At 38.3% G+C, this 24,652-nt stretch overlaps 1 protein-coding gene across 1 annotated transcript in view; it reads left to right on the top strand.

Moving 5' to 3' along the window:
* The window catches only part of LOC119648327 (helicase domino), an 88,153-nt gene that overhangs the window by 62,723 nt on the left and 778 nt on the right, over positions 1-24,652 (top strand). Inside the window, 3 exon segments of the mRNA XM_038050058.1 lie at positions 18,563-18,781; positions 21,849-21,884; positions 21,942-24,551. Of these exon segments, the coding sequence (XP_037905986.1) occupies positions 18,563-18,781; positions 21,849-21,884; positions 21,942-24,551 (2,865 nt within the window).

Genomic DNA, 24,652 nt, shown 5'->3' with positions numbered 1-24,652 from the left:
ATTTCAGCTTACAAAAACTTCCGCTCGAAACGTCTCACCATAGGGTCAAAGCTCTTACTATACAAGACAATGATCTTATCTTGCCAGTCCTCATGTATTCCTCGGAGACTTGGGTTCTTAGCAAGAAGAATTGCGAACTCTTGGCCGCGAGAAGAATCCTCCGAAGAATTTTTGGCCCCCTACATGAGGATGGACGATTCCGTGGCCTACATAACGACGATATCAATGAGTGATACCGTCAGGTTGTGGATAAAATCCGGCTCAATAGGTTACGGTGGACGGATCACTTAATCCGTATGGATGAGGATGATCCAGCCCGGAAAGTCTATAAGGACAATATCTATGGTAGAAAAAGAAGACGAGGCAGACACTGCCTAAGATGGAGCGATGGCGTAGGTCAGGACGCCAGACAGCTTTTAGGGATATCGAATTGGTGGACCTCGGCGCAAAACCGGCATGTCTGCAGTTCCTGCAGACCTAGACCGGATACCGGTTGTTGCGCCGTTGATGATGATATTATTCATAGTTGGCCCCGGTAGATTCATTCAAGTAATTTATTGACGGTGAGACTATAAACTTTCGCGCCACGTTATACAACCTCCAGCTTAAAAACAAATCCCTTTTCGATCCAGATCCATTTCTTTTACCCCTGCCACGTTTAGTAGTGGGGTCGGCTTATCTTGGTAAAATGCGCCAAATTACCATCTAGCGTATCAAGCCATCGCTATTTCGGTTGGCCTTTTTGGCGATATCCATTGGATATCAAGGTCAATTTTAGTGAGTTCTCAGCACCGCGAATTACATTACCATACCGTGAAAATGCCTATCTCGTGATTTTTGTAACGCAATATCGATCAAGGATATCCTGACTTCTGTACTCATAGCCAGTTTTGGACTAAACGGTAGATATCTGCATAGAGCAATGTGTCTGGTGCTGGATGTTGGCCAGTGTCTCACTGTACGTAACAAAAAAGGAGAAGCGAATAGAGCGCACTTTCTTGATGAACACCGACATAAACGATTTTGATGTTCCTACCATTCTTCCAATCGCAATTTAACCCAAAAGAAGGAGTTCCTCTGACAATAGTTGTCGCCGCCAAGTATACCGGATGAGCTTGTGTAGACTGTTAGGTGATATCCACTCTCCTTTTGCTGCGCAAAAAGGATAATTATTATCACCAAGAGTTATGGGCACGTTGCATCATTTTGCTCGGTCATGTGTTCTGTCTAGATGGAGTCGTTTTAAACGCCCTTTTAGTCATTTCCCATCGACTAAGATGTTCAGATCAATCTTGGCAAGTAAGTTACCATCGGAGACACTTGTTTTAATCGATGCAACCCCATATCGATCATGAATGTCCTCACCGCGGATGTGACCTTAGCGGTGTGCTGAAAACAAAATCTTTTTAAATTTGGTTTATGGTGTGCCTGTTCGTTCGTCTGTATGTTTGTCACATCCATTTCCTCAGAAGCGGTTACTCATATTGATACTAAATTTGGTAGGAAGATGGGAACGGTTGAACTCCCATACATGCGGTGGATTACATTGCGGCACGTTGAACTATTCGGACATATTCGGATTTATTCACGATTTCGCGAATATGGTTGTCAAGAATACTTTCAGAAATCTTCGTGGTATGGGGCAGCAACCGGATCGGGCGGTCATTTGAACATTCTGCTGGACTACCTTTTGGAACTGTGGTACTTTCTTGCATTCGGATGGTGTTCTACATTATTCAGAAACTCGATTGAAGAATTCACTAAGCCATAGTGTTGGGGCAGCTCTTCGCTTTCAAGAGCTCAGACGCGACGTAGACAAGTCCTGTTGTTTTCTCTAATTTCATTTGTTTCGTTGCTTCCTCGACTTCAGTGGCGCTGACAGGTGGAAGTACTCCAAATGTAGACAGTGATTGTGGAAGTGGAGGATGAACAAATTATTCAGTTTAAATCTATTCGACGGTCGGTAAGCAAAGTTATTAAGGGGTTATATCTGTTTGGAATTTTTTATTTTGTAGATTCTTTTTCATTGGCTTACAATACGTTAAAACATCTCTATATTCATAATAAATAGCGATGTTATATGAAAACAACTTAAAAATATTTTTAAAATTAGTTTTTCTGAAGTAACTCCTAAGAAGAACATTACAGCAACCAGAAAAGAAATATAAGAGGAAAATATGGTTGCATGATGCTTGGATAGAAGAGTGAAATTTAAAAAAAAAAAATGTGAACCATATTGTGATAGTTATCGTTTTTAAATTTAAAAGCCGATTTTCTCGAAACCACATTTTCAAAATTGGCGAGCCGTAGAATTCCGTGTTTCATCCGATCGACGTGAAAATTTAATTGTAACTTCTTCATTTGATTATCTAAGAGATTTTCTTTTTTAATAATTTTTTTAAGAAAGTTTTTTAGTGGAAAAAGCTAGAGCCCCGTCATTTTGCGAAAAAAATTCTAAAATTGTAATCGTGTGCACTTCACTAGCTACACTTATGTAGTTCATGAAAAAAAATTGGTATGGTTCTAGATGGTGGTCCACGAGAGTTCTATTGCTTGCCGCCGACGCCTTCCAAAATATCTTGCCTTGTTTGTATAGTCCTATAGCCGCCATTTTGCCAAACATTGTCAATAATAAATTTTTTTCTTACTCTTTAAAAGTTGCTTAGTTCATTGGTATATTACTTTCGGACTATAATTCAAATATGTGGTCACAGAAAAATCTTGGAAAAAATAGCAGGGCTCCAAGCAGACATAACCTCTTAACGCAACAGAAGTGCTAGATATCCTGTGTGTTGGTGTCGGCTTTTGACAAGTCTAAACATATCTTTTGGCAGCGATGGCTTTCTTTGCTTTCCGGTTGGCATTCTTATAAATTTGCCAATTGGCGAGCGTTTTATCGTCGAAAAACTTGTAGTAAAGGCGGTTCTCATCGTCATTTCAAAGCCAAGTATCTCGGTTGATGTACCGCTCATCTGCCTTGGTGACCCCGAGGGTGGCCGAGGCCGCTTTGAGGATCGTGTCGTTAATTTGTTTCCCCGACTCTTCCACATTCGCAAAGGTTGGTAATTGCACAAGTGAGATCATTTCTTCTTTCTTACGAAATCGCCACCATTCACGTTTCTCACGTTGCTTCATCGATGGCTTGATTCGCAAGACGGATGCGAACGACCGATGTTGAGGTGCGATGTTCTCATAGGGAACGGCTTGTAGTCAGTAGCGATGGGGAAAGATCGGCATTTACCAGAATACAGTCGATTTACTTTTTACTATCCCCACTATAAAATGAAGGAAGATGATACCTTCGAATTCTTTAATGGAGCCACGGAAATCCTTTGAGATGGCAAAATACTATATTGAGTGTGCTGGCTGCCAAAATAGGGTAGTTTATAGCTATTGTTATTCTTCTTTTTCTTCAGCCTTTGTCCCGTTCACAAGCGGGGTCGACTCGTCGTGATCGGTTTCGCCATTTGGCTCTATCGAATGCCTGATCTGGGTGCAATCTCGAGGCTTTCAAATCCCCATCCAGCGTATCAAGCCACCGTTGTTTAGGTCTGCCTTTTGGTCGTCTACCATCGACTTCGACGTTTAGACCAATCTTGGCAAGTGAATTCTCGTTGGCACGAATTGCGTGACCATACCAGCGAAGGCGCCTCTCTCGCAACTTTTCCACGATCGGTGCAACCCCATAACGATCGCGGATATCCTCATTTCGGATGTTATCTAAACGTGTGACGCCACTAGTCCAACGTAGCATCTTTGTCTCCATCACCGCAAGACGTCGTTCATTGTCTTTTATGGTTGGCCAACACTCAGAACCATAGAGAGCGACTGGATGGACGACATTGCGATAAATTTTAGATTTGAGACGTTCGTTGATACGTCGATCACAAAGAACACCACTTCATCCAGATTGCGTTAATGCGTGAAGCAATTTCATAACGCAGTTTTCCATTGGCTGATAGCGTTGACCCGAGGTATTTAAATCGCTCAGTTCTGGGCAGATCACTGCCGCTAACAGTGATTGTGCCTGTTTCATGGGGATCGGTCGTCAAAAATTCAGTTTTGTTTAGATTCAATCTGAGACCGTGTTACATGAGGCGATCATTTATTTTTGAACAAGTTGCTCGAGATCATTTTTGCTATTAGATTCTAAGAAAACATCATCTGCATAAAGCAGTGTGTAGGGCGCTGGACATTCGATATTCCATGTGACGGTGTCCATAACAAGAACAAAGAGGAGTAGTGATAGGGCGCTTCCTTGATGAACACCAACAGAGACACGAAGCGGTTTTGATACACCCGTCATACTTCGAACTTTACTTTTCGGATCGTGGTAGAGCAATTGATCCCAGCGCACGAGTTCTTCTGGCACGAAGTGTTGTCCTAAAGCATACCAGATGAGTTTGTGTGGTATACGGTCAAACGCTTTCTCTACATCCAGAAAGGCAATGTAAAGAGGGCGATGCTTCTCACGGTGTTTCTCCATGAGTAACCGCGCAGCGTGTATTGCGTCAGTAGTTCCGCAGTTCTTGACAAATCCGGCTTGAGTCACGGTTATTTCAACGATTTCGCGAATACGGTTGCCAAGAATGCGTTCAAAAATCTTCATGATATGGGAAAGTAACCGGATCGGACGGTAATTTGAACATTCTGCTGGGCTACCTTTCTTTTTCATATTGGAACAGTGGTACTTTCTTGCCAGTCAGATGGTGTTCTTCCTTCCTGAATAACCCGGTTAAAGAATTCATTGAGCCACAGTGTTGGGTCCCAGCTCTTCGCTTTCCAGAGCTCAGAAGCGAAGTTGTCAGGTCCTGTTGCTTTCCCCGATTTCATTTGTTTTATTGCCTCCTCGACTTCAGTTGCGCTGACTGGTGGAACTGCTCCAAATGTCGGCAATGATTGTGAAAGTGGAGGATGAGCAAATTCTTCAGCTATTGTTATTGCGTTTGCTTTCTATGTTGCTGCTTTTAGCATCAGACCATCGGGATTCTTGTAGAGCGCAGATGTCAATGCGCCTTTTCCGAAGGGCTCTTGTGAGTTACTCAGTTTTTCCAATGAGAGTACCAATATTTAGCGTGCAGACACGTATTTGATGTACTCGGACTAATTTACGTCCTGACGCTGTCCATGCGTCAAGAACTGTTGCCCACTTTTCGACAAGATTGGGGACACGCCCTAGCATTTCTCCGAGGCTTATGATCTTACAATACCAAGCGCTTGGCTTTTTTTCGCGGGACCTGTCACCAAAAGAGATCAGGTAGGATTTAGCACAGTGAAAAAGCTCCAACTATATTTTTCTCTTTCCCTGATCTCAGCAGTTTTTTTTCAATTTAAATGATAACTATGTCAGCCACGTCTTAGAGTGCAATAAATTCATGTGGAATATAAAATTTTGACCCCCCCATAATGTTATTAATAGGAGTTCAATTTCCTTCAAACTTTCCAAAATTTTGTATTATCTTATTACTTACAATAATAGGGTAGAGTTTTTCGTGTAAATGTCTGAAATGTGGTAATATTTTCGTAATATTTATTAAGTTTATTTGAGCAGATCTTGGAACGGAATATGTTATGGGGCGTAAATTTCATATAGAATTTTTTCATATTTTTCTGATGGATAGGTACTAAGAACGACACCTGTTACACTTTTTGGGCACACATTTTAGTCCTCACTTTCTTATGTTTCAGCCAATATCAGGAATAAGACGAGTTTCGAAAAGTACTAATTAAGCCTTTTCAGTTGATGCCCCACACGACCATATCCTTCGCATGTATTAGGAGTTATCCCACCACTTGTTATATATCAAATGATTCACAGAAGATGATACGTTTTCACCAAATTTCTTGACAATAGCTTCAGCCATTTGTTAATATGCTCTTTCAGAAGCAACACTGCCATAGGTATCGACAAAATTCTGCAACTGGATTTATAAAGCAATAGAAAATAATTCCAGCATTGGAGGCTTTCGAATTCGTCGCTGTAGCACATTTGTATTCAAATAGTTTTCGATTTCAATCTTATGGACACCGTTGTCGTCTTTTCGCGGCTCAATAAAATCCACAAAAGGATTGTCAACACTAGCCGTGGTCTCAGGTGTCATAGCTTCTCGGCATTCTTCTTTTTTGTCGAACTGCAGTAATGTCTTCGTGGGCAGAAATAAAAATAAAGCAACCTTGTGGTATTTAAACAAATTTCCGGAAATTATTTCTGTGAGTAGTTCCTCCAACAGTGATTTCAAGGTTAAGATTAATGCGTCGGCAAAGCAAACTTTTAATTTTTGTAGGTAGGGAAGAACTAGGTTGGAATGTCGGAAATTTATTGCCATCCAAACTTTTTTTCGAATTTTTTCAACTAATTTTCGTTTTTGAGGAATTTGCCCATTGAGACACTTTACTAGTGCATAAAGCAAAATTATAATACTTTAAATTACTTTTAGCACAGATAAAGGCGTTTTTGCGAAATTGACCTCGACAAATTATACGTCCACTATTGTTTTATGTGTTTAAGGCGATTGGCATTCGACACGAATAGACAACTACGCATATTAACACCTTTTCAATGCTTACTTCCATAATTATGATCACGAGTTTCCGACCGTGATCCGCTTTTACAAAACAAATGATTTCAACTGTGACTCTTCACTTTAATATCTTAGATAAGAGTGCACCCTTTGCTTGCAGTTACATGTCCTTTTAAAGGGTGACAATGCAAGCAATAAAATACACATGTTCTCCTTATTCTTACTTCCTAACAATTATGTATTTACTTAGGTCTAAAACTAAACTTGCTAGCGAGTATTTATTTAGGCATCGTTCTTTGATGATGCCGACATGTGTAGGCGGATGGATGAGGATGACGTAACTCCTTTTTTAGGGGAAAAAATATATTTCGTTTGCCTTTCAGCAGGATAATGACACCAACCGATACGATGCATATACATATATGTGCAGTATTCGGAAATAGGCAGTTTGTTTGTTTAGGGTCAGGATAATATCTATGGCTTGTAGTTTGGAAAAATATAAAGGATTATGTTGGATTTGCAGCTATATATGAGTAGAAGAATGTGTGCTGAAGTTTCTTACATATGATGAACACAAAACCTTTATACACGAAGCGCGAGCTTCCGGTACTTGTTTTTTAGCGGATATGGTAATTTGGCAGGTGACACTATTATTTCGACATAAAGAAACATACAGTCATTTTCTAACGCATTTCTTTATTTTCTCACTCTTGTAAAATATATTAAATAAAATAAAAAATGTATTTGATGAAGACAGATATTAGTCAACATTACAATAATATTCAAATTGAAAGGTTATCCTTTCAAGGAACAATTATCAACTTTTCTGTTAAAAACGGATTGATTACTTTCAAAGTAACAAGTAACATATACTAAACTGTACGCTTTTACGTAGGTAACATTTAAATTGTTCGCTCCGTGACATCACATGAAGTGTCAGCTTATCGCCGCGTTTTCTTTTCCGCTTTGTAAGAAATCAATTTTTAAGGCATTATAATTAATAAATGATTGTTCCGAATTGGTTCTTTTCAGCGGATGTGATAATTGGGTCGCTGAAGCTACTATTTCGTCAAAAAACATATATGATAGTTATTTTCTAACGCGGAGTCTATTCTTAAAACAAGGTTGTCGTACTTGTGGTTTGTCCAGAGGCTGGTTAGTTCCCGAAAACAAATGCAAACTACTGACACTAGAGCCCTACTCGTAGTCAAGGCTCTAACGTCAGCCGGTGGTCCCGAGCTCGAAGTCAGGAGTGTTATGACAGAAGAGGACTGCTTCGGCTCGTCTGTGAAGGACTGGGTCCCAATTGGATGGGTTTGCGCCTGAATAAGTGGAGAATCTGAATCTAAATTCATATTCTCCATCGTTGAGCTCAGGGTCGGATTGCCATGATCGAAGTTTATTTTATGTTTTTGTTTTGTGTTTTACTTTTTAAGGTTTTGTTTGTAAGACAAAATCAAACAATGTCTGTCTGTCTGTCACAGACACTTTTCTCAGAAACGGCTATACCGATAAACACGAAATTTGGTGAGAAGTGGGGACCTGTGGACCCCCAGACATGCAGTGAGTGATATCCTCCTACGTTGAGATTTAGGGGGGGGTCCCCATACATGTAAAAGGAGGGTGTACAAATTTTTTTCACCAAATATAGTCATGTGGGATATCAAATGAAAGGTCTCAATTAGTACTTTTTAAAGTCGGTCTTAGTTTTAAGATTTGTTGAAAAGGCGGGGAGGGGAAGGGGTGCAAAGTGATGATTCTTTAACGGCGCCATTCTCAGAAACTACCCAACCGAAAAATCTGAAAAAAATCATGAAGCTGCCTCAATATGGTGCCCAGGCCTCAAAATACTCTCCATATCGATATCTGTTCAAATTAAGTTAATAATAGTATATCACCATATTTTTGGGAAAATTTAGTAAAACCCCACTTAAGTTTATCTCAGAGTTATAAGTTATGGTAGTAGTATAAAATATAATATGAAGCATATTATCTCCAAGTTTGATCAAAATCATACCATTAGTGACAAAGTTACAGTAGCTCAAAGTTGTCTTTACCGTGTAAATTTACAACCCGAAGTACTAAATCTGATAGACTAAATGCATATTCTTAACGTGCTACGTACAAATGGGACAGTTCTACACTCAAATATACTCATAAGAAACAAACAAAACCTTTCATATCTGAAGCGCCCAGCTTCCGGTTTCCCGACTTGTTTCATAATTGGTGGCTTTTGTGTTACCGCGGAAAATGGGTCGATTTCGGCAAAAGTCCGTTTTATCGAGACAAGGCAAATTGAAACTGATTTATGAATTGATCTCGAGCCCCTTGCATTTTGCATATCTAACTTTCTAGAGTTGGTTGAATGCTACAACGGATCTTCTGGTAAAGCTAGTTAGACGACCGTACGATGCCGTCTTTATGAAACATTTTACAGTAATTTTCATGCAGGAAAAGGCAAAGGAAGTGACTTTCTTCTTCATCCTTTGTGCCGTTTACAAGCGGGACCGGCTTGTCGTGATCGGTTTCGCCATTTTATGAAGTGCCTGATTTGGATCCAATCGCTGGGCTTTTAAATCCCAATTCAGCGTATCAAGCCACCGTTGTTTCGGTTGGCCTTTCGGTCGTTTGCCATCGACTTCGATGCTCAGACCGATCGTGGCAAGTGAAATCTCGTTAGCGCGAATTACGTGACCATATCTTCAAAGACGCCTCGCTTACAGTTTTTCCACGATCGGTCCAACCCGTATCGATCGATATTCATTTCGAATGTGATCAAAACGTGCCACGCCACTAGTCCAACGCAACATCTCCGTCTCCATTACTGCAAGACGCCGTTCATTGGCTTTTATAGTCGGCCAACACTCAGAACCATAGCGACAGGATGGACGACATTGCGGTAAACACGGTGAAACACTTCGAACTTTACTCTTCGGATTGTGGTAGCGCAATTGAACCCAGTTCTTTTGGCACTAAGCGTTGTCGTTGAGCATATCAGATGAGTTCACTTGGCACACGGCCAAATGTTTTCTCCAGAAATGCAATGTAAAGAAAGCGATGCTCCTCACGATGTTTCTCCATGAGTAACCCCGCAGCGTGTATTGCGTCAATAGTTCCGCACAAATCCGACTTTATTTCGCGAATATGATTGTCAAGAATGCTTTCAAATATCTTCGTGGTATGGGAAAGCAACCGGTTCGAACGGTAATTTGAGCATTTGCTGATTTTCCTTTCTTTTTCCATATTGGAACTGTGGTACTTTCTTGCCAGTCACATGATGTTCTACTTCCCTGAATAATCCGATTAAGGAATTCGCTGAGCCACCGAGATGGGCCCCGGCTCTTCGCTTTGCAGAGCTCAGGTGCAATGTCGTCAATTCCTTTCCTCAATTTTATTCGTTTTATTTCTTCCTCGAATTCAGTTCAGTCCTTGGGGTTTTAACGTAGGTACCTGTCGTGGAGACTTAATCCTACGGTCTTCTTAAGACACGGATTGATTTTAGGACCACAATCAGAGCCCCGCTGCGACAAGCAACAACGATACCAGTTTATGCAAGTGTACCTAAATCTCTACCGAACTAAGGAGTACGGCACCCGTGTTGAAACGCAACACCACGCCGAGGCCCGAAGGTCTCTTCTCGCTGGAGCATCACCAACAGCCCCCATGAAGCTCGCACAAGGGGGCTAATCGCAAACAACCGAGCTGTACTCATATACGACAGGTATTCTCCCGAAGTATATGAGTCCAGGGGCTACCCTGGTTCTCATGGTACCAGTATACCCCTGGTAAGGTTTCGTGACCGACGCCACTTCAGATGAGTCCCCGTGCAGACTCGGGTCTGATCGCCCTGATTAAGCCTTGGAGCATTCGCCTACTGCATCACGGCCAACAAGCCAATGCGATACACCGTTTCCGGGTGCCACCACGTGGAGGTTCTCCTCGACCACTTGGTTTTGGTTCAGTCGACAGGGTTGCCGCCCCGTCTTCCTCTCCGCCACCTCAGAGGACCAGTTGAATTGACAGGTGGAACTACTCCAAATGTCGGCAATAATTGTGGAAGTGGAAGATGAACAAATTCTTCAGTTGAAATCTGCTCGAAATATTCTCGCCATCTATCCATCTCGCTTCCAGGTTGGCATTGTATTTATTATCAAAAAACAAAGTTCCTCTTTTAAGTCAGTGAATTCTATTTATTCCCCCAGATACGCAGTTCGGTAGCTACATGCTAACTTCATTTGTGGGTTGTGGCGAAAATGTTACTACATTTATATCCTAATTCTTAATCTTAAAACTTTTGTAACTATACTATCCTAATAAGTCTACCTGGGAATTAATTGGAAGACCGGGGACAAAGGCAATGTAGTAGTAATCATGGGTAATAAAATAAAATAAAATCAGGAAATTTCTTCCAATTAAGGAACGATTCAATTCCGGAATATATCAAGTGCGAAGAAAAGGTTTTGGAAGAGTGTAAACCTAACCCAATCTTGCACAACTTAGAATGCCTAACCCGTCACTTCCGCGAATTCGATGTCAATCGAAAATCGATAAATTAGGCAATGAAATGAGGAAAATTGTTGCCGACTCCAACTTACACACTTGCAAAAGGGAGGTGCAAATTACTTTTTAGCTAAATATAGTCATGTGGGGTATCAAAATATTAGAGGTTAATAATTTCCGAAGCCGATCTTACAACTGATCATTTCCATCACGGACCCATTTCCAGAAACTACTCAACCGAAAAATGTCAAAAAAAAGGCTGCCACTATATGGTGCCTAGGCTCCGAAATACGATATCTGTTCAAATAAAGTTAATAATAGTATATTACTATAATTTTTAGTAATTGGCTTCTTAAGTTATATGGGCTATAATATAGAGGATGATTCTACCAAGTTTCATGGAAATCGCACTATTATTAACAAAGTTATAATAGGTCAAAGTTGTCGTTTCTGTGCAAATTCAAGGCTTTGAATGTCGGTATCACGCGAAAGTGGATATTCTCACATAATATTATCCATATATTACGTGCTAGGTACTAATGGACAAATGTCTACTGAAATGTTTTTATAAAAGAAATACACAAAACCTTTCATACTTGAAGCGTTCAACTTCCGATTTCTTGACTTGTTCTTTTTGGACATATTGGAAAAATGAGTAATTCAATTTTATATATTATTTTCTGTTTGATTTTGTAGTGTTCCCACTGTGGAACTACTCCATATAATTATCCATTAAAGAAACACGGTTTCTTCAAATTCAGACCACACATTTGAAGCGTTTGTTTAATTGGTTTACTGTCTGTCCGTCTGCCCGTCACACGCGTTTTTCTCAGAGACGGTCGGAGCGATTGACACTAAATTTGGTAGAAAGGTGGGAACTGTGAACGCTCACACATATAGTGGGTTACATCTTTTTACGTTGAATTTAAGGGGGAGTCCCCACACAGGCAAAAGGGGGGTGCAAATTTTTTTTTCATCAAATATAGTCATGTGGGGTATCAAATTAAAGGTTTCGGTTAGTACTTTTCGAAGCCGGTCTTAGTTTTGACATTTATTGGAAAGGTGGGGAGGTTGAAAGTGACCATTTTTTTAACGGATCCATTCTCAGAAACTACCCAACCCAAAAATCTGAAAAAAATCAGGAGGCTGCCACTATATGGTGCCTAGGCTCCGAAATACCCTCCATATCGATACCTGTTCAAATAAAGTTAATAATAGTACATTATTATATTTTTTAGTAATTTACAGGAATCTCCCCATAAGTTCACCTTAGAATCACGAAATAATGTAGATTACAGCATAGAGCATGATCCCGCCAAATTTGGTAAAAATCGCACTATTACTAACAAAGTTATACTAGGTCAAAGCTGTCGCTTCTGTGCAAATTCAAGACTATGAATGTCAATATCACTTGAAAGTGGATATTTTCACATAATATATGCACGTAATATAACGTGCTAAATACTAATGGGGCAAATGCACACTCAAATCTCTTTATAAAAGAAATACACAAAACCTTTCATACCTGAAGCGTCTAGCTTCCGGTTTCCCGACTTGTTTAACTTTCTTAATGGCCATAGTAAAGAAAAAGACACATGAAATTGAAGGAGTTTGACAGCTTTTCTAACGTTCACTGGGAACTACACGACGGGTAGCTAGCGCCCACTGGGAACGATATGACAGAATATTGCCTAGTTTATTAGCAAGGTAAATATATTGAAAACACTAATATTAACTAATGTTTGGCGTAGAAAAATCTCTTTGACTGCTTCAGATAAATGGCGGTGTGTATCTATCACATCAACTAGACAAATGTCTGAGTCGACATTAGACATCACACAGGCAAATGTCTGTTTCAGACAAAAATTTTTCTGCATCAGGCAAATGTCTAAGATAAAACCTTTTTCTGCATCAGACAACAAATGTGTGTCTGGCTCAGACAAAACCCTTTTCTACATTAGTCAAATGTCTGTGTGTCTCACACATCAATCAGACAAATTTCTGAGTTGGAATTAGATATTAAACACAAATTTCCGCGTCAGGCAAGTGTCTGAGTTGGAATTAGATATTAGACAAATTTCCGCGTCAGGCAAGTGTCTTTTTTTGCATCAAACAAATGTCTGTCTTTGTCTCACATATCAGTCAGGCAAATGTTTGAGTTGGTCTCAGACAGACAAATGTCTATTTCCGGGAAAATCTTTTCCTGCATCAGACATTGTCAAATCGCTCATATGCGCCTACGTATTTGTTGTTGTTTTTGCTTCTCATACACATTTTATAAGAAGAAATCCGATATAAATAAAAATAAAACTAGGTAGCTTGCTCCTACTACAATATGTTTTAATAGTACGTATTTAGTATTTCGAGAAGTACTTATTCTCTTCCTCAGTACTTAAGCTACTACCTAGTAGCGAAATACGTATTTACTAACTATTAAAATATATTGTAGTAGGAGCAAGCTACCTAGTTTTATTTTTATTTAGAAGAACTACAAGCATCGGAACGATAACTATTTTAAGAAATTCGATGTTGACATAAAAAAGCCAGGATACCCGGAGCGCGTTGGGTATGAAGGTTTTGTGTTTATCTTATGTGAAAACTCTCTATGCACGATTTTCCATTCTTACGTAGTTAAGAATACAAAATATTCCATCCCATTTTGCCAAACTCTAAGATACACATATGTACATATCAACGACATAAATACTGTGTTCATTCTAAATAAACATTGCCTATTATCGCATGACGATGTACACAATATGTATGTGTGCATCTAAATTGATCTAACGCATCTTGACGCATTTCCACTTTACTCCGTGCACAAAAGCATATTATAAATGTTATGTACGTAAATTAAAACCCTTTGGAAATCAAGTACACACCTGTCTATTATCTGCAAGCATTATTAGCAAATAACTAAAAAAGTAAAAAAAAAATGCCCCCTTGAATCCCGCCGGTCATATTAGTTCTCTTTATACGATGATGACGTCAGACACGTCTTCTTTACCTGAAATGCGCAAATTTGACCTTCTATAACTTTGTTCATAATAGTTAGACCGAGTTCAAAATTTCCAGAATTGTATCCTATATTATTGCCTATGCTGATGATGAATTTAAGGGGGGTTTTCGGTGAATTTCTTAAAAAATGGTAATATAATACTAATTTTTTATTTAATTATTTTAATATGGAGGACACAACGACCACATGTTTTCACCGAATTTGGCGACAATTCGTTCAGCCGTTTCCGAGTAAATCCGATGTAACAAACAGATCGACATTGAGGCGATTTTAATAAGGTCTTTTTTTCACACAAAACTTCAAAATCATAACACAAGAGCGAGTCAACCGATTTCATGCAAACTTCACATAAACCATCTTCCTCTCTATACAACGTACTATTAAATTTTGATGACATTCAGTTCGCTCTTTGTAAAGTTAAAAAGTTACAACGCAATTTCAGCAATATTTTATATAGGAATATATGGATATGCAAGTACACAAAAAATGCATTATTTGGTCTATCGTTTGGATAAACAAACGTGTGCGCCAGAATATAGTACTGTAAATATTCAGTCATACAATACTTCATATTTGCTGTAAGTTAGCTGCTACAGTAACAAGATACACAATATCGTATTGACAGCCCACCCAATATCACCTCGCCAACTGATGTCTGAATCGAATCGCAACTCGCACATCTCACTGAGTTCAATGTATCACACTTATTGTGTAGTTGAGTTGGTACTGTTGCGGAACTGATATAGACGAGCCAACTACTTTCCTAAACGGGACAAAAGCTAAGGAAGGAGCAGACACTGTTTCACTCTCGATCTGTCGACCACAATTTTTTCAGCAACGGTTGTACGTACTCGTATTAATACAAAATATGGAGGACAGGTGGGAACTGTTAATCCACATACAATGAATTGTAGGGAAGTGAAATCGACATCGTGAAAATTATCCAGATAGTGAAATAAGAAGAGCTATATAAGTTACTTTTGAAATATAAATTTTATTAAAAATTTAAAACCTTTTTCGAGGATTCCTAACTCCGCAACAATCTGCGGAAGCTACAATCAGCAGCAGTCTGCCGTTGGTCTAATCGACACTGGAAGAGCTTAGGATAGATATCACTGTATAGCAATTATCTATCCTTATTGAAAGCAACTAATCCAGTCCCCTCCTGCTTTGAGGTTCTAGTTCTTTAAATACAATTCTTACTTACATTCTAACATATGTAAATTCCTTATTTTCTATGCGCTTACATTTTCTAACCAATCAAATTCCTTTAATTTCTTACTTGCAATTTTCTTGACCAAAAATTGTTCTGTACATAACAATATTTCTCTACTATGATTGTGACGTCATAACTTTCTCTTTCTTTCAATTTACAAATCTAGAAGCATACGGGTCGTGCTGGTCATATGCCTGTATGCATTTCTTATGCATAGTCATGTAGTTATGTAGATGGGTGATGTATGCACAGCATGTTGTGACTCAAGTGGGTCTTATTTCATGTGTTTTGTTCGGCGGTAGATACAAAGTGAACTCTAGTGACTTATGAGGAAATATGGGTCGGCTAATGACTGATTGCTATTGTTTGCGTAACTTTAATTGAAAATTTGTGTGAGGTCGGGTAAGTAGTCTTTTGGGTTTCGTATTATTAATGAATTAAATTTATCGTTTGGAATGATATCACTACAAACAACAAACATTCTATTTTGAATAGGGAGAGTCATCTGTTACATGCATTTGTGTGAAACAAAACCTTATTAGAATCAAACCGATGTCACATCCGATTTACTCGGAAATTGCCAAACCAATTGTCACGAAATTTGGTGAGAACATATGATCTGTGCATCCCGTTGCATACAGGAAATGGCGTCATTTTCTATTGAGTTTAAGGAATGCTCCCCATATAATGGCGAGTGTACATTTTTGTTAACAGAATATGGTCGTGTGGGGTATCAAAAGAAAAGCTTCAATTAGTATTGAAAACTGATGTTTTTGATATCGTCTGAAAGATAAGGGAGTGAGGGCTCAAAATGTGAGTCCCAGCCTCAAAATATATTGCCATATTTCAGAAATTTATCCGAAACCTCGCTTAAATTCACGCAAGAAGTACAAAATAATCTTGACAAGTTTAATAAAAATCCAACTATTATTAACATAGTTATAGAACGTTAATATTGTGCATTTCATGTGAATTTATCGCACTCTAACGACGTGTAGACGTCATCATCATATAAGGTGAACTCTTATGAACGGCAGAGTCTGAGTTTGGAAATACATATGTATATCAAGGAATATTTTAGAGGTATATGCGGTAGGAAAATGTGAATAGGGCATTTCTCACACAAGATGAACACAAAACCTTTATGCCTGAAGCGTAGAGTTATTCGAACTTATTCTTTCACAAAATGTTGCCATTAGAGGTATAAAATGGGAGATTTTAATTAGTACTTTCCGAATTAGGTATTAGTAAGGAGGTCAACGAGGGATTAACTAAATTTAGGCACCATTCTCAGAAACTAACTACGCCGAAATCTGAAAAAAAATATGGTGATGTCCCTGTATGACGTCTAGGCTTCAAAATAACTATTTTGATATTTGCTCAAATAAAATTGATAGTGTACTATTATTTTTTTCGAAAACCGAATGAAAAATTCTCCTTAGTTTCATTCTAGAATATTTAAATATTGCAGTAATATGTCTAGAATATAGACAATCATATTTGGAAGCAACTATTATTAACAAGTAGGCCAGAGTTACCTTTTTTCTGTAAATTTTTTAAACTCTAAGACATTATATGAATGTGAACTGAGTGGTCTACCATGCCTAGTAAATATATACTACGAACTTAATACAAATGGAACTACGAAAATGTTCTTATACAAAAATCCGTAAAACTTTTCATACCTTAAGCGCCACGCTTCCGGTTTCTTATTTGTATATTTTGATCAGAATCTTTAAATTCCTTATGCATCATAAGGAACAAAAGGATATTTCTGAAGTCAGCCAAATTTCTTTATATTTGGTTGAGTAAAAAATCATTGCGTATGTGTGTTTGTATGTTTTTAAAGTCATTTATCTCTAACTGAATGACATTTTTCGTTTTGTTCGGTGATCTTTCGTCATCTTCTGGTGAGCTCCATAATTCACAACTCCTTTTCCAGTAACCTAGTGATGCTAAACTTTTAACACCATCTGGTGCAAAAAACAATCATTTTTTAATTAATCTAACGTAAGAGAAAATTACGAAATACCCACAAAATTCTGTGGAAGTAGCATCTTCTTGAACAAATTACACTGGGTCGGAGAACTGTCCTGATCATATGGGAAGATGGATAGGTGGATGCAGGGTGGGAGGCCAAGCCCTGAAGTTAAGTTATGTCCTTAAGTTATATCCACAAGCACTGATAATTCAGTTAGTGATTTCAATTGGCCACAATAAAACTTAGTCACGATCAGTTTATTCGAGTAAGGTGTTATATCTGCTTGTAATTTTTTTTACGTTAAAACATCCCTAGATTCATAATCAATAGCGACCTTGTATAAAAACAACTTAGAAATATTTTTAAAACTAGTTTCTCTCGAGTAACTCCTAAGAACCGCATTTAAGAAGCGAAGCACTCACTTTCCAATATGGCAAAGAGGCTGGGCCCAGCATTACAGCATCCAGAAAAGAGCTGAAATGGTCAAATATAGTTGTGGGAGGACAATAGTATCATGCTGGGAAGACCAGAGTGAAGCTAAAAAGAAATATATGGACCATATTATGATTTTGGAAAGTTATAGCGTTTTTAAACTTCAAACGTGTTTTTCCCGAAACCACGTATTCGAGATCTGCGAGCAATAGAACTCGACGAGTTTTCATGCGATTTACTTGAAAATCGTAACTTCATTATTTGCTCATTTAATAAAGTACATTGATTGATGAAGAGAATTGCTTTTAATAATTTTTTGAGTTAATTTCTTTCGCCGAAAAAAGCGAATTTTTCTTCTCAGCCTCCAGCATTTTGCGAAAAAATTCTAAAACTATAATCGTGTATATATTACCAGCTATACTTATCTAGTTCATAAAAGAAAGTTTATTGGGCTTTTAGATGGTGACGAGCTACTGCTCGCCGCGGGGAACTTCTAAAAAATATTATTTTGTTTGTACGGTCGTACAGCCGCCATTTGGTTTATTTAGTTCTTAATCGATTGGTATATTACTTGTGGGCTATAGTTTAAAAATGTGCTTACAGAATAATCTTGAAAAAATCCTTTTTTGGGGGTTCCAAACAGATATAACCCTTGAAAATAATTGATTAGCTGGTTGATTGACACCAGACTGAAGGCCAAAGCCAGTAGGTATGATGAATACATTGATAATCTCGATGATTTTTCGACCTAATAATGCTGTTGAATTTTTAGTTTTGAAGTGATATGAAATTATTTGATGCGTAGACATATTTTTCATTTTATTTTTTTTTAAATCGTTTCATATTTGAAATGTTAATTGTTAAAAAAAATTCCATTCTCAACTCTATTACAGCTTAGTCCAATCGAACGATACGCTATGCGGTTTGTGGAAGAAACAGGTGGAGCATGGACGGCTGAACAGTTGCGGGCTGCAGAAGCGGAGATAGAACAGCAAAAACGAGAATGGGAAGCCAACCGTCTAGCTACGCTACAAAAGGAAGAAGAGCTGCGCAAAATTGAAAATCAGAATGAAGACTTCATCACATATAGCCGAGAGGATGCTAAAAACCAGGTTAATAAAAAAGTTGTCAATGAAAAAAAAATTAACAATAAGCCAATCCCGAACGTCACTAAAAAACAACTGACTCAATTAGGTAGAAAAACTATTCAAGGAACAGTGAAACGTAAGTCATTTCCTGCGAAGGAATTGCAAAATAAGAAGCGCAAAGTTTTGTTGCGTAATTTGAAACCAAAGCTTACTTTACCCAATAGTAATGAAATAAAACAAAAAACTAGAACGAAACGAAAGACAACGAGCTCATCTCAAAAATACTTCATACCAACAAAAGGAAGAAACTCATTGCGATTTGGTAAACCAAGACGGAGAATTCCGCCTATTGAGGTACATCAAGGAAATGGGAATAATATAACCTCTAGCGACGAAAGCTCCCAGAATTCTGAAGACTATAGTGAATGTAGTTTAGATGTAATGGTAGATTCTAATGAGGCAAACGGTACACCAAATTGTATCAATCGACAAAAAAATATTACATCCTCTGATGAGAGTGAAATGAGCAGTAGGCATTCTTCTCATACATCACTGAACAAACTAGAATTTGTAGAGAATCATGTAGATGTTAATAGTCCTCGTACACGCTCACGTGGGTCAGTTAAGATTAACCTATGGACCCTTGACATTAGCCCCATTCTCCCTGGTGTTCGTCCTGTCAACACTCGGAATAGTCGTAGAACAGAAGGGAACAATGCCACTAATTCAGATTTCAATAAGTCACGTGAGGGCAGTACTTCATCAAATAATTCCCATCAAAGTAAAAAAGAATTTAAAAGTAAAGAAAGAGGGAAATGCAATGAAACGAAAGCATTGAAAATATCAAGAACATCTCTTTCGAGGGAAACCAATAACTTTCTCATTAACTCTGAATTAAATATTACTCCTAAGATCGGCAAAAAAATAAAATCTACTTCTAAACAGATTGATAAGAACCATAAACTAGATAAATGGTTGTTAAAATCACCAATGGTTGTTCTAACCAAAACTAATAACACATCAACTCCCAGGCGATCTCTAATGGAGTCATTGAAAGGATGTAGAATGACCAGGCGCACTTCGCTGTTGAAATCGAATCCTGGATTTGGACCGTCTTGATAATGCTTTCCATACTTATTGAATTGTACCAACACAGTTGGAATTGGAATAATTCGAGTGATGGATTTAGCAATGTTGCTCTTCAAGGGTGCGATTAAGAATTTATTTATGAGACGCGTCCACAACGGTTCGTCGGGTCATTCTCTACTTTTGGGCAGCAATCACATGGAGTCTTTTTGAGTTGATGATGTGAAACTCCCATCAACAGCAGAGGATTACATGCAGTCATTAAGAAATATGTACATACGCACTCCTAATTGATACTATTCTTTTGAACATAAAAACTATTTTCATACATCATTTACTTCAGTGAGTAAGGAATCAGATTCTCTGTGAACATTTTAGAACGAAATTCCACCGCTTCGTTGCGGCATGAAGCTGTTTCACAAGAAAAAATGTGTGGTAATGCTACTTTCTGGAATAATGCGTGAACACGCGGATGTGTTTTTCGTAAGTTCCGCTCGACAATGTGAAATCTTCAATTGGAAAGAATTTACAATATACACTGATTTGCGTTGGGAATGCTTGAGACAATATTATATATATTACATATCTGGAGGTAATAAGTTTTCAAGAGTAAGGAAGACATAATTTACGACACAAGCGTCTGTTGTGAGCACTGATAAAAATAAGTCTTTGATGTGCAGTATGTATTTCACTATCTCAATTTAGCAGTGTACGTAAACTGATAGAACGAACCTTTTTTGAGGGGGGTTTACTTGGAGATGCCAATTGAAAGGTTTCACTGCAAAAAAAAACCTTTTGATTTTTGATTGAACAACAATACAATTGTGGAGAAATTAGTGGCTCAACTAAGCCAATTTTGATAAGACAACCACCGCTTTTAAAGTGGCATATTGATGCTTACAAACAAGATTCACAATTGTAAACAAATTATACTTTGAGATGTTAAACATAAGTCAGTTATGTCTGGTCGATATTCCTAATATTAGTTTTAGAGCAAGAATCTATTCTATAGTATATTTTCCAAAGTTATTCTTTTCTCATTTGAAATATTATAAGAACTTAACTACATCATAGGAAAAAATTGAGCCTGAAATAAAAAAAAATCCTTGCTTAAATTGAAAAGTTGTGTTGTTTATTTTATTTATAAATAAATGTAAATAATAAAAAAATAGTTTGGGGACCATGCAACGATTAGCGCTTTTTATCAACATATTCGCTATCAGAAGAAACTAATTTGTTTTGGTGTCTTATTTATAAAGTGATATGAGATCTAGCGAAATAAAACTACACTTGCTACTGTGTTTTTATTATTTTTGATAGTTTCCAGTACATTCAATATTTTAAAATTTAAACAATATTTCATTCTGATTCATGTAGTACCACCAATGTTTGGCAATGGCATAGTTTATCTTAATATTCGCTAAAAGAAAACTATTTTAATGTAAAGTGGTCAATTGATATTATCATATATGCAGCAAATACGGCACCAAAACAGCCTTCAATTTGCCATTTCCAAACTACTATATTTATTTATAAATAAAATAATAAAACAGCACAGCTGCGAGGATGTAGTTTATAGGTCTATTTATATTTAATTTACATTTAATTACAATTAATTCATAAAGCTTTAGGATTGATTTTTGACTGTCTTAGAAAACACATATAGAGCTGAAGTTTGTATCTATTTCTAATTGGAATTGAAGTGATGAAATCATTCATTTCTTGCCAAATCTTGACAAATATTTCATGTCATGAATATGAAAAGGGAAGGTTGCTTCGCCAATATGATTCGGCTTAGCCTTAATCTGCTATAATCTTTTTTTTTCGTTTCACTCTGCAATGTTTTGTGCAGTATTGCCTTCATGCATATAGAAGAAAATACTATGCTCTGCAACCGATTTTTAGGTATATTTTATAACTAAACAAGGTGTCGATAATATTAATTTCTAATTTTGCTTTCGAGAAATGGTCCCCAGGCAAGGTTAATTTATTTTTATTTTTTTAGATATGGGTTTCGAATAACATACATGCCGAGATGCCGGTAAGTTCGTCCGAAAAAGATTTATCCATATAACTATTATCTGAACAATCGTTCCAGATTTGGTGTCCACCCACTCCACCTCAAAATGACAATGATATTTATATAGATTATTCGCTGAGCTTTTTGTATGAAAGCGACATTATGCCTGAATCCCATTTACCACCAATATACGTGAAAAGGGAGTATAAGAGATCCAGGACCGAGGCTGGATTTTCAGGTGAAGCAAGACGGGCGCCAAAAATTCGTAAAGAAGATAATTACTTTGCTCCGCGATCATTATTTGATCGGCCATCACCTGCATTGGCGAAGTTGCGCCGTGATTTGAAGTTGCAGCGATATCGCGGAATATTTAAACCAAATCTGCAGATTCCCGGTTTGAAGCAACCGCTCTCATTAAAACCTTTAACAGAACCAGAAGGAATGACTGAATGGTGTATATATGAAGACGTTGCAATTCTGCATGTTTTGCAGAATTTACAAGGGTTACCCCTGAATCTTATGCTCCTTTCGCCGGGTCACACGCCGAATTGGGATTTGGTGGCTGATACAGTGAACCAGCTGTCCCGGACATATCGCTCACCCAAACAGTGTCGATATCGATATGAGGCTGTAATTGTACCACGTGAAGAAGGTAAATTGCTAGAAAGTCCGAAAAAGCAGAAAAAAGTGAAAGGTCAAACGAAATCTCCCATTGTTAAAAGCGGAGTGCGAACAATGCGAACGTCTCAGTTTTTTGTTGGCGATAACAATAACTCGTTTTCGAAGTTATCAAAGTTAAAATTTGAAAACATCAAAGCTGCTTACTTGAAGAAAGCTCCTCCCCCCAAGCAGGTATTTGGTACTCAGGCACAAAAAAATTCAAAACATGCTGCTGTGTTAAGTGAATTCGGTGTGGTGAACTATGATTGTCCATTGAATCCCATTGATATCGCCTTGAAAAAGGCGGAAAAACTAAAAGAAAAACAAAGGAATAATTTGACAATTCCAATATCAGCACAACCACAAGAAGCACAGCAGTCCATCACCGTACAACAGCAATCAACTATTGTCGTGCAGCAACCTCCACAAGCAGCTAATGTCACCCAGCAACAAGTGGCTCAAATAATGCAGACTTCTCCTTTACAACGCCCTAATTCACAAGTTGCCGTACATCAACCAACTTCCCAATTGGTCAAAGCTATTGTGACGCCATCTGCAGGTATTGTAGCTGGGCAAGTGCAGCAAATAGCACCGCCGGGTGTGCAACACGTGCAAGTTCAACAAACGCAGCTGCAGCCTTCAGGAAATGTAACACCATCTTCTGTATCGGTTGTACTATCAACTCCGGTTTCTACGCTATCAAGTGTCCATCAAACATCTCAATCTACTCAGATCGTCTCATTGCAGCAACAACCGAACACTTCAGCTCCCACAGTTGTTACTCAGACACAAAATCCAACGCTGGTACAAACTATATCAACGCAGTCACTACCTCAAGTGGTATCAGTTTCACAATTAGCCGCAGTTGGATCCGTTCTTACAACCACTTCTGGTTTACAGCCCAACACAACAATTCCGCAACTGAATGCTTCAACTTTACGGGCACAACGAATTGTTGCTACACCAGGACAACTGCAAGAAGTGGTTCTACAACAACGACCGAATTCTCAAAGCCCAACCATCGTTTCTATGAGTGGTTTAGCTCAAGGGGTAGCTCAGCCCCAATTGCAAACTACTCAACTTCGATTAGCTCAACAGGTTATTGCCAAAGGAATCGCGGTAGGATCTTTACAACAAACAGGGAAACTAACAAACCAACCGACAGCAATACAGTTATATCGGCAGCAACCCATACGTCAGCATTTAAAGGTTTTGCAGACATCTTCAGGGCAAGGCAGCACTACCGTCGTTCAAACTGCCGGAGGACAAACAGCATTAATAAATGCAGGAGGTACAATTATACAGGGCGGAATTGTACCATCTGGACAAACAGTTCAAGTACAGGGACAGAAAATAACTACGGTAACCGGAACAAATGTTGGTTCTTCAGGTGTAGTAACATCAGTTGCGACTGTTCAAGTTGCGCCAGTGCAAGGGCGTACTCAATTTATAAAACAAATTGGAACCAGTGGAAAACAAACCATAACGCGACAGGTTAGCGATAATGAAATGCTTCTGGTTAAGCGCCCGATTATCGGGCAACCTAAATCACAAGTAGTAACTCAATCGCCAATTTATGCACAAGGTAGCGTTCAGGTTCAACAACCTGGAACTTCGGGACAACAACAGATAGCAGCACTTGTGAAGACTTCTCAAGGAACTGTTGCTGCATCAGTGGGCATGACCCTTTCTCAGCTTAAGCCTGGATCAATCAAAGTTACAATGGCCAATCAAAGTCAAGTGCGCCAGTTACAATTACAGCAACAAATTGCCATCGCACAGCAAAGGAAGGCTGGAAAGACACAAATAGCACAAATGACAGGCAAAACCGGGGTTCCAACGCAATTAATTGTTCAGAATTCAAAAAATTTGACGAATTCTGTTACAGTACAACAAATTCAACAAGTTATCCGTCATGCACAGCCGGGCGCCTCAATAGGCGGTCAATTAGTTCTTGGGAAAACAAGTGTCGGTAGAGTCATTCCAGTATCTGTAGCATCCCAATCCAACGCAAGACAAACAATTCAGGTATATACTTACATGATATGTATTCAATTAAAGTTTTCTTTTAATTTGTTGTGTCGCTTACTAGCAATACAATAAAAATTATTTAGTTGGCCCGTTTCTAT

This window comes from Hermetia illucens, chromosome 1 (assembly GCF_905115235.1).
Source record: "Hermetia illucens chromosome 1, iHerIll2.2.curated.20191125, whole genome shotgun sequence".
NCBI classification, from domain to species: domain Eukaryota; kingdom Metazoa; phylum Arthropoda; class Insecta; order Diptera; family Stratiomyidae; genus Hermetia; species Hermetia illucens.
This window is presented reverse-complemented; position numbering and strand designations above follow the sequence as displayed.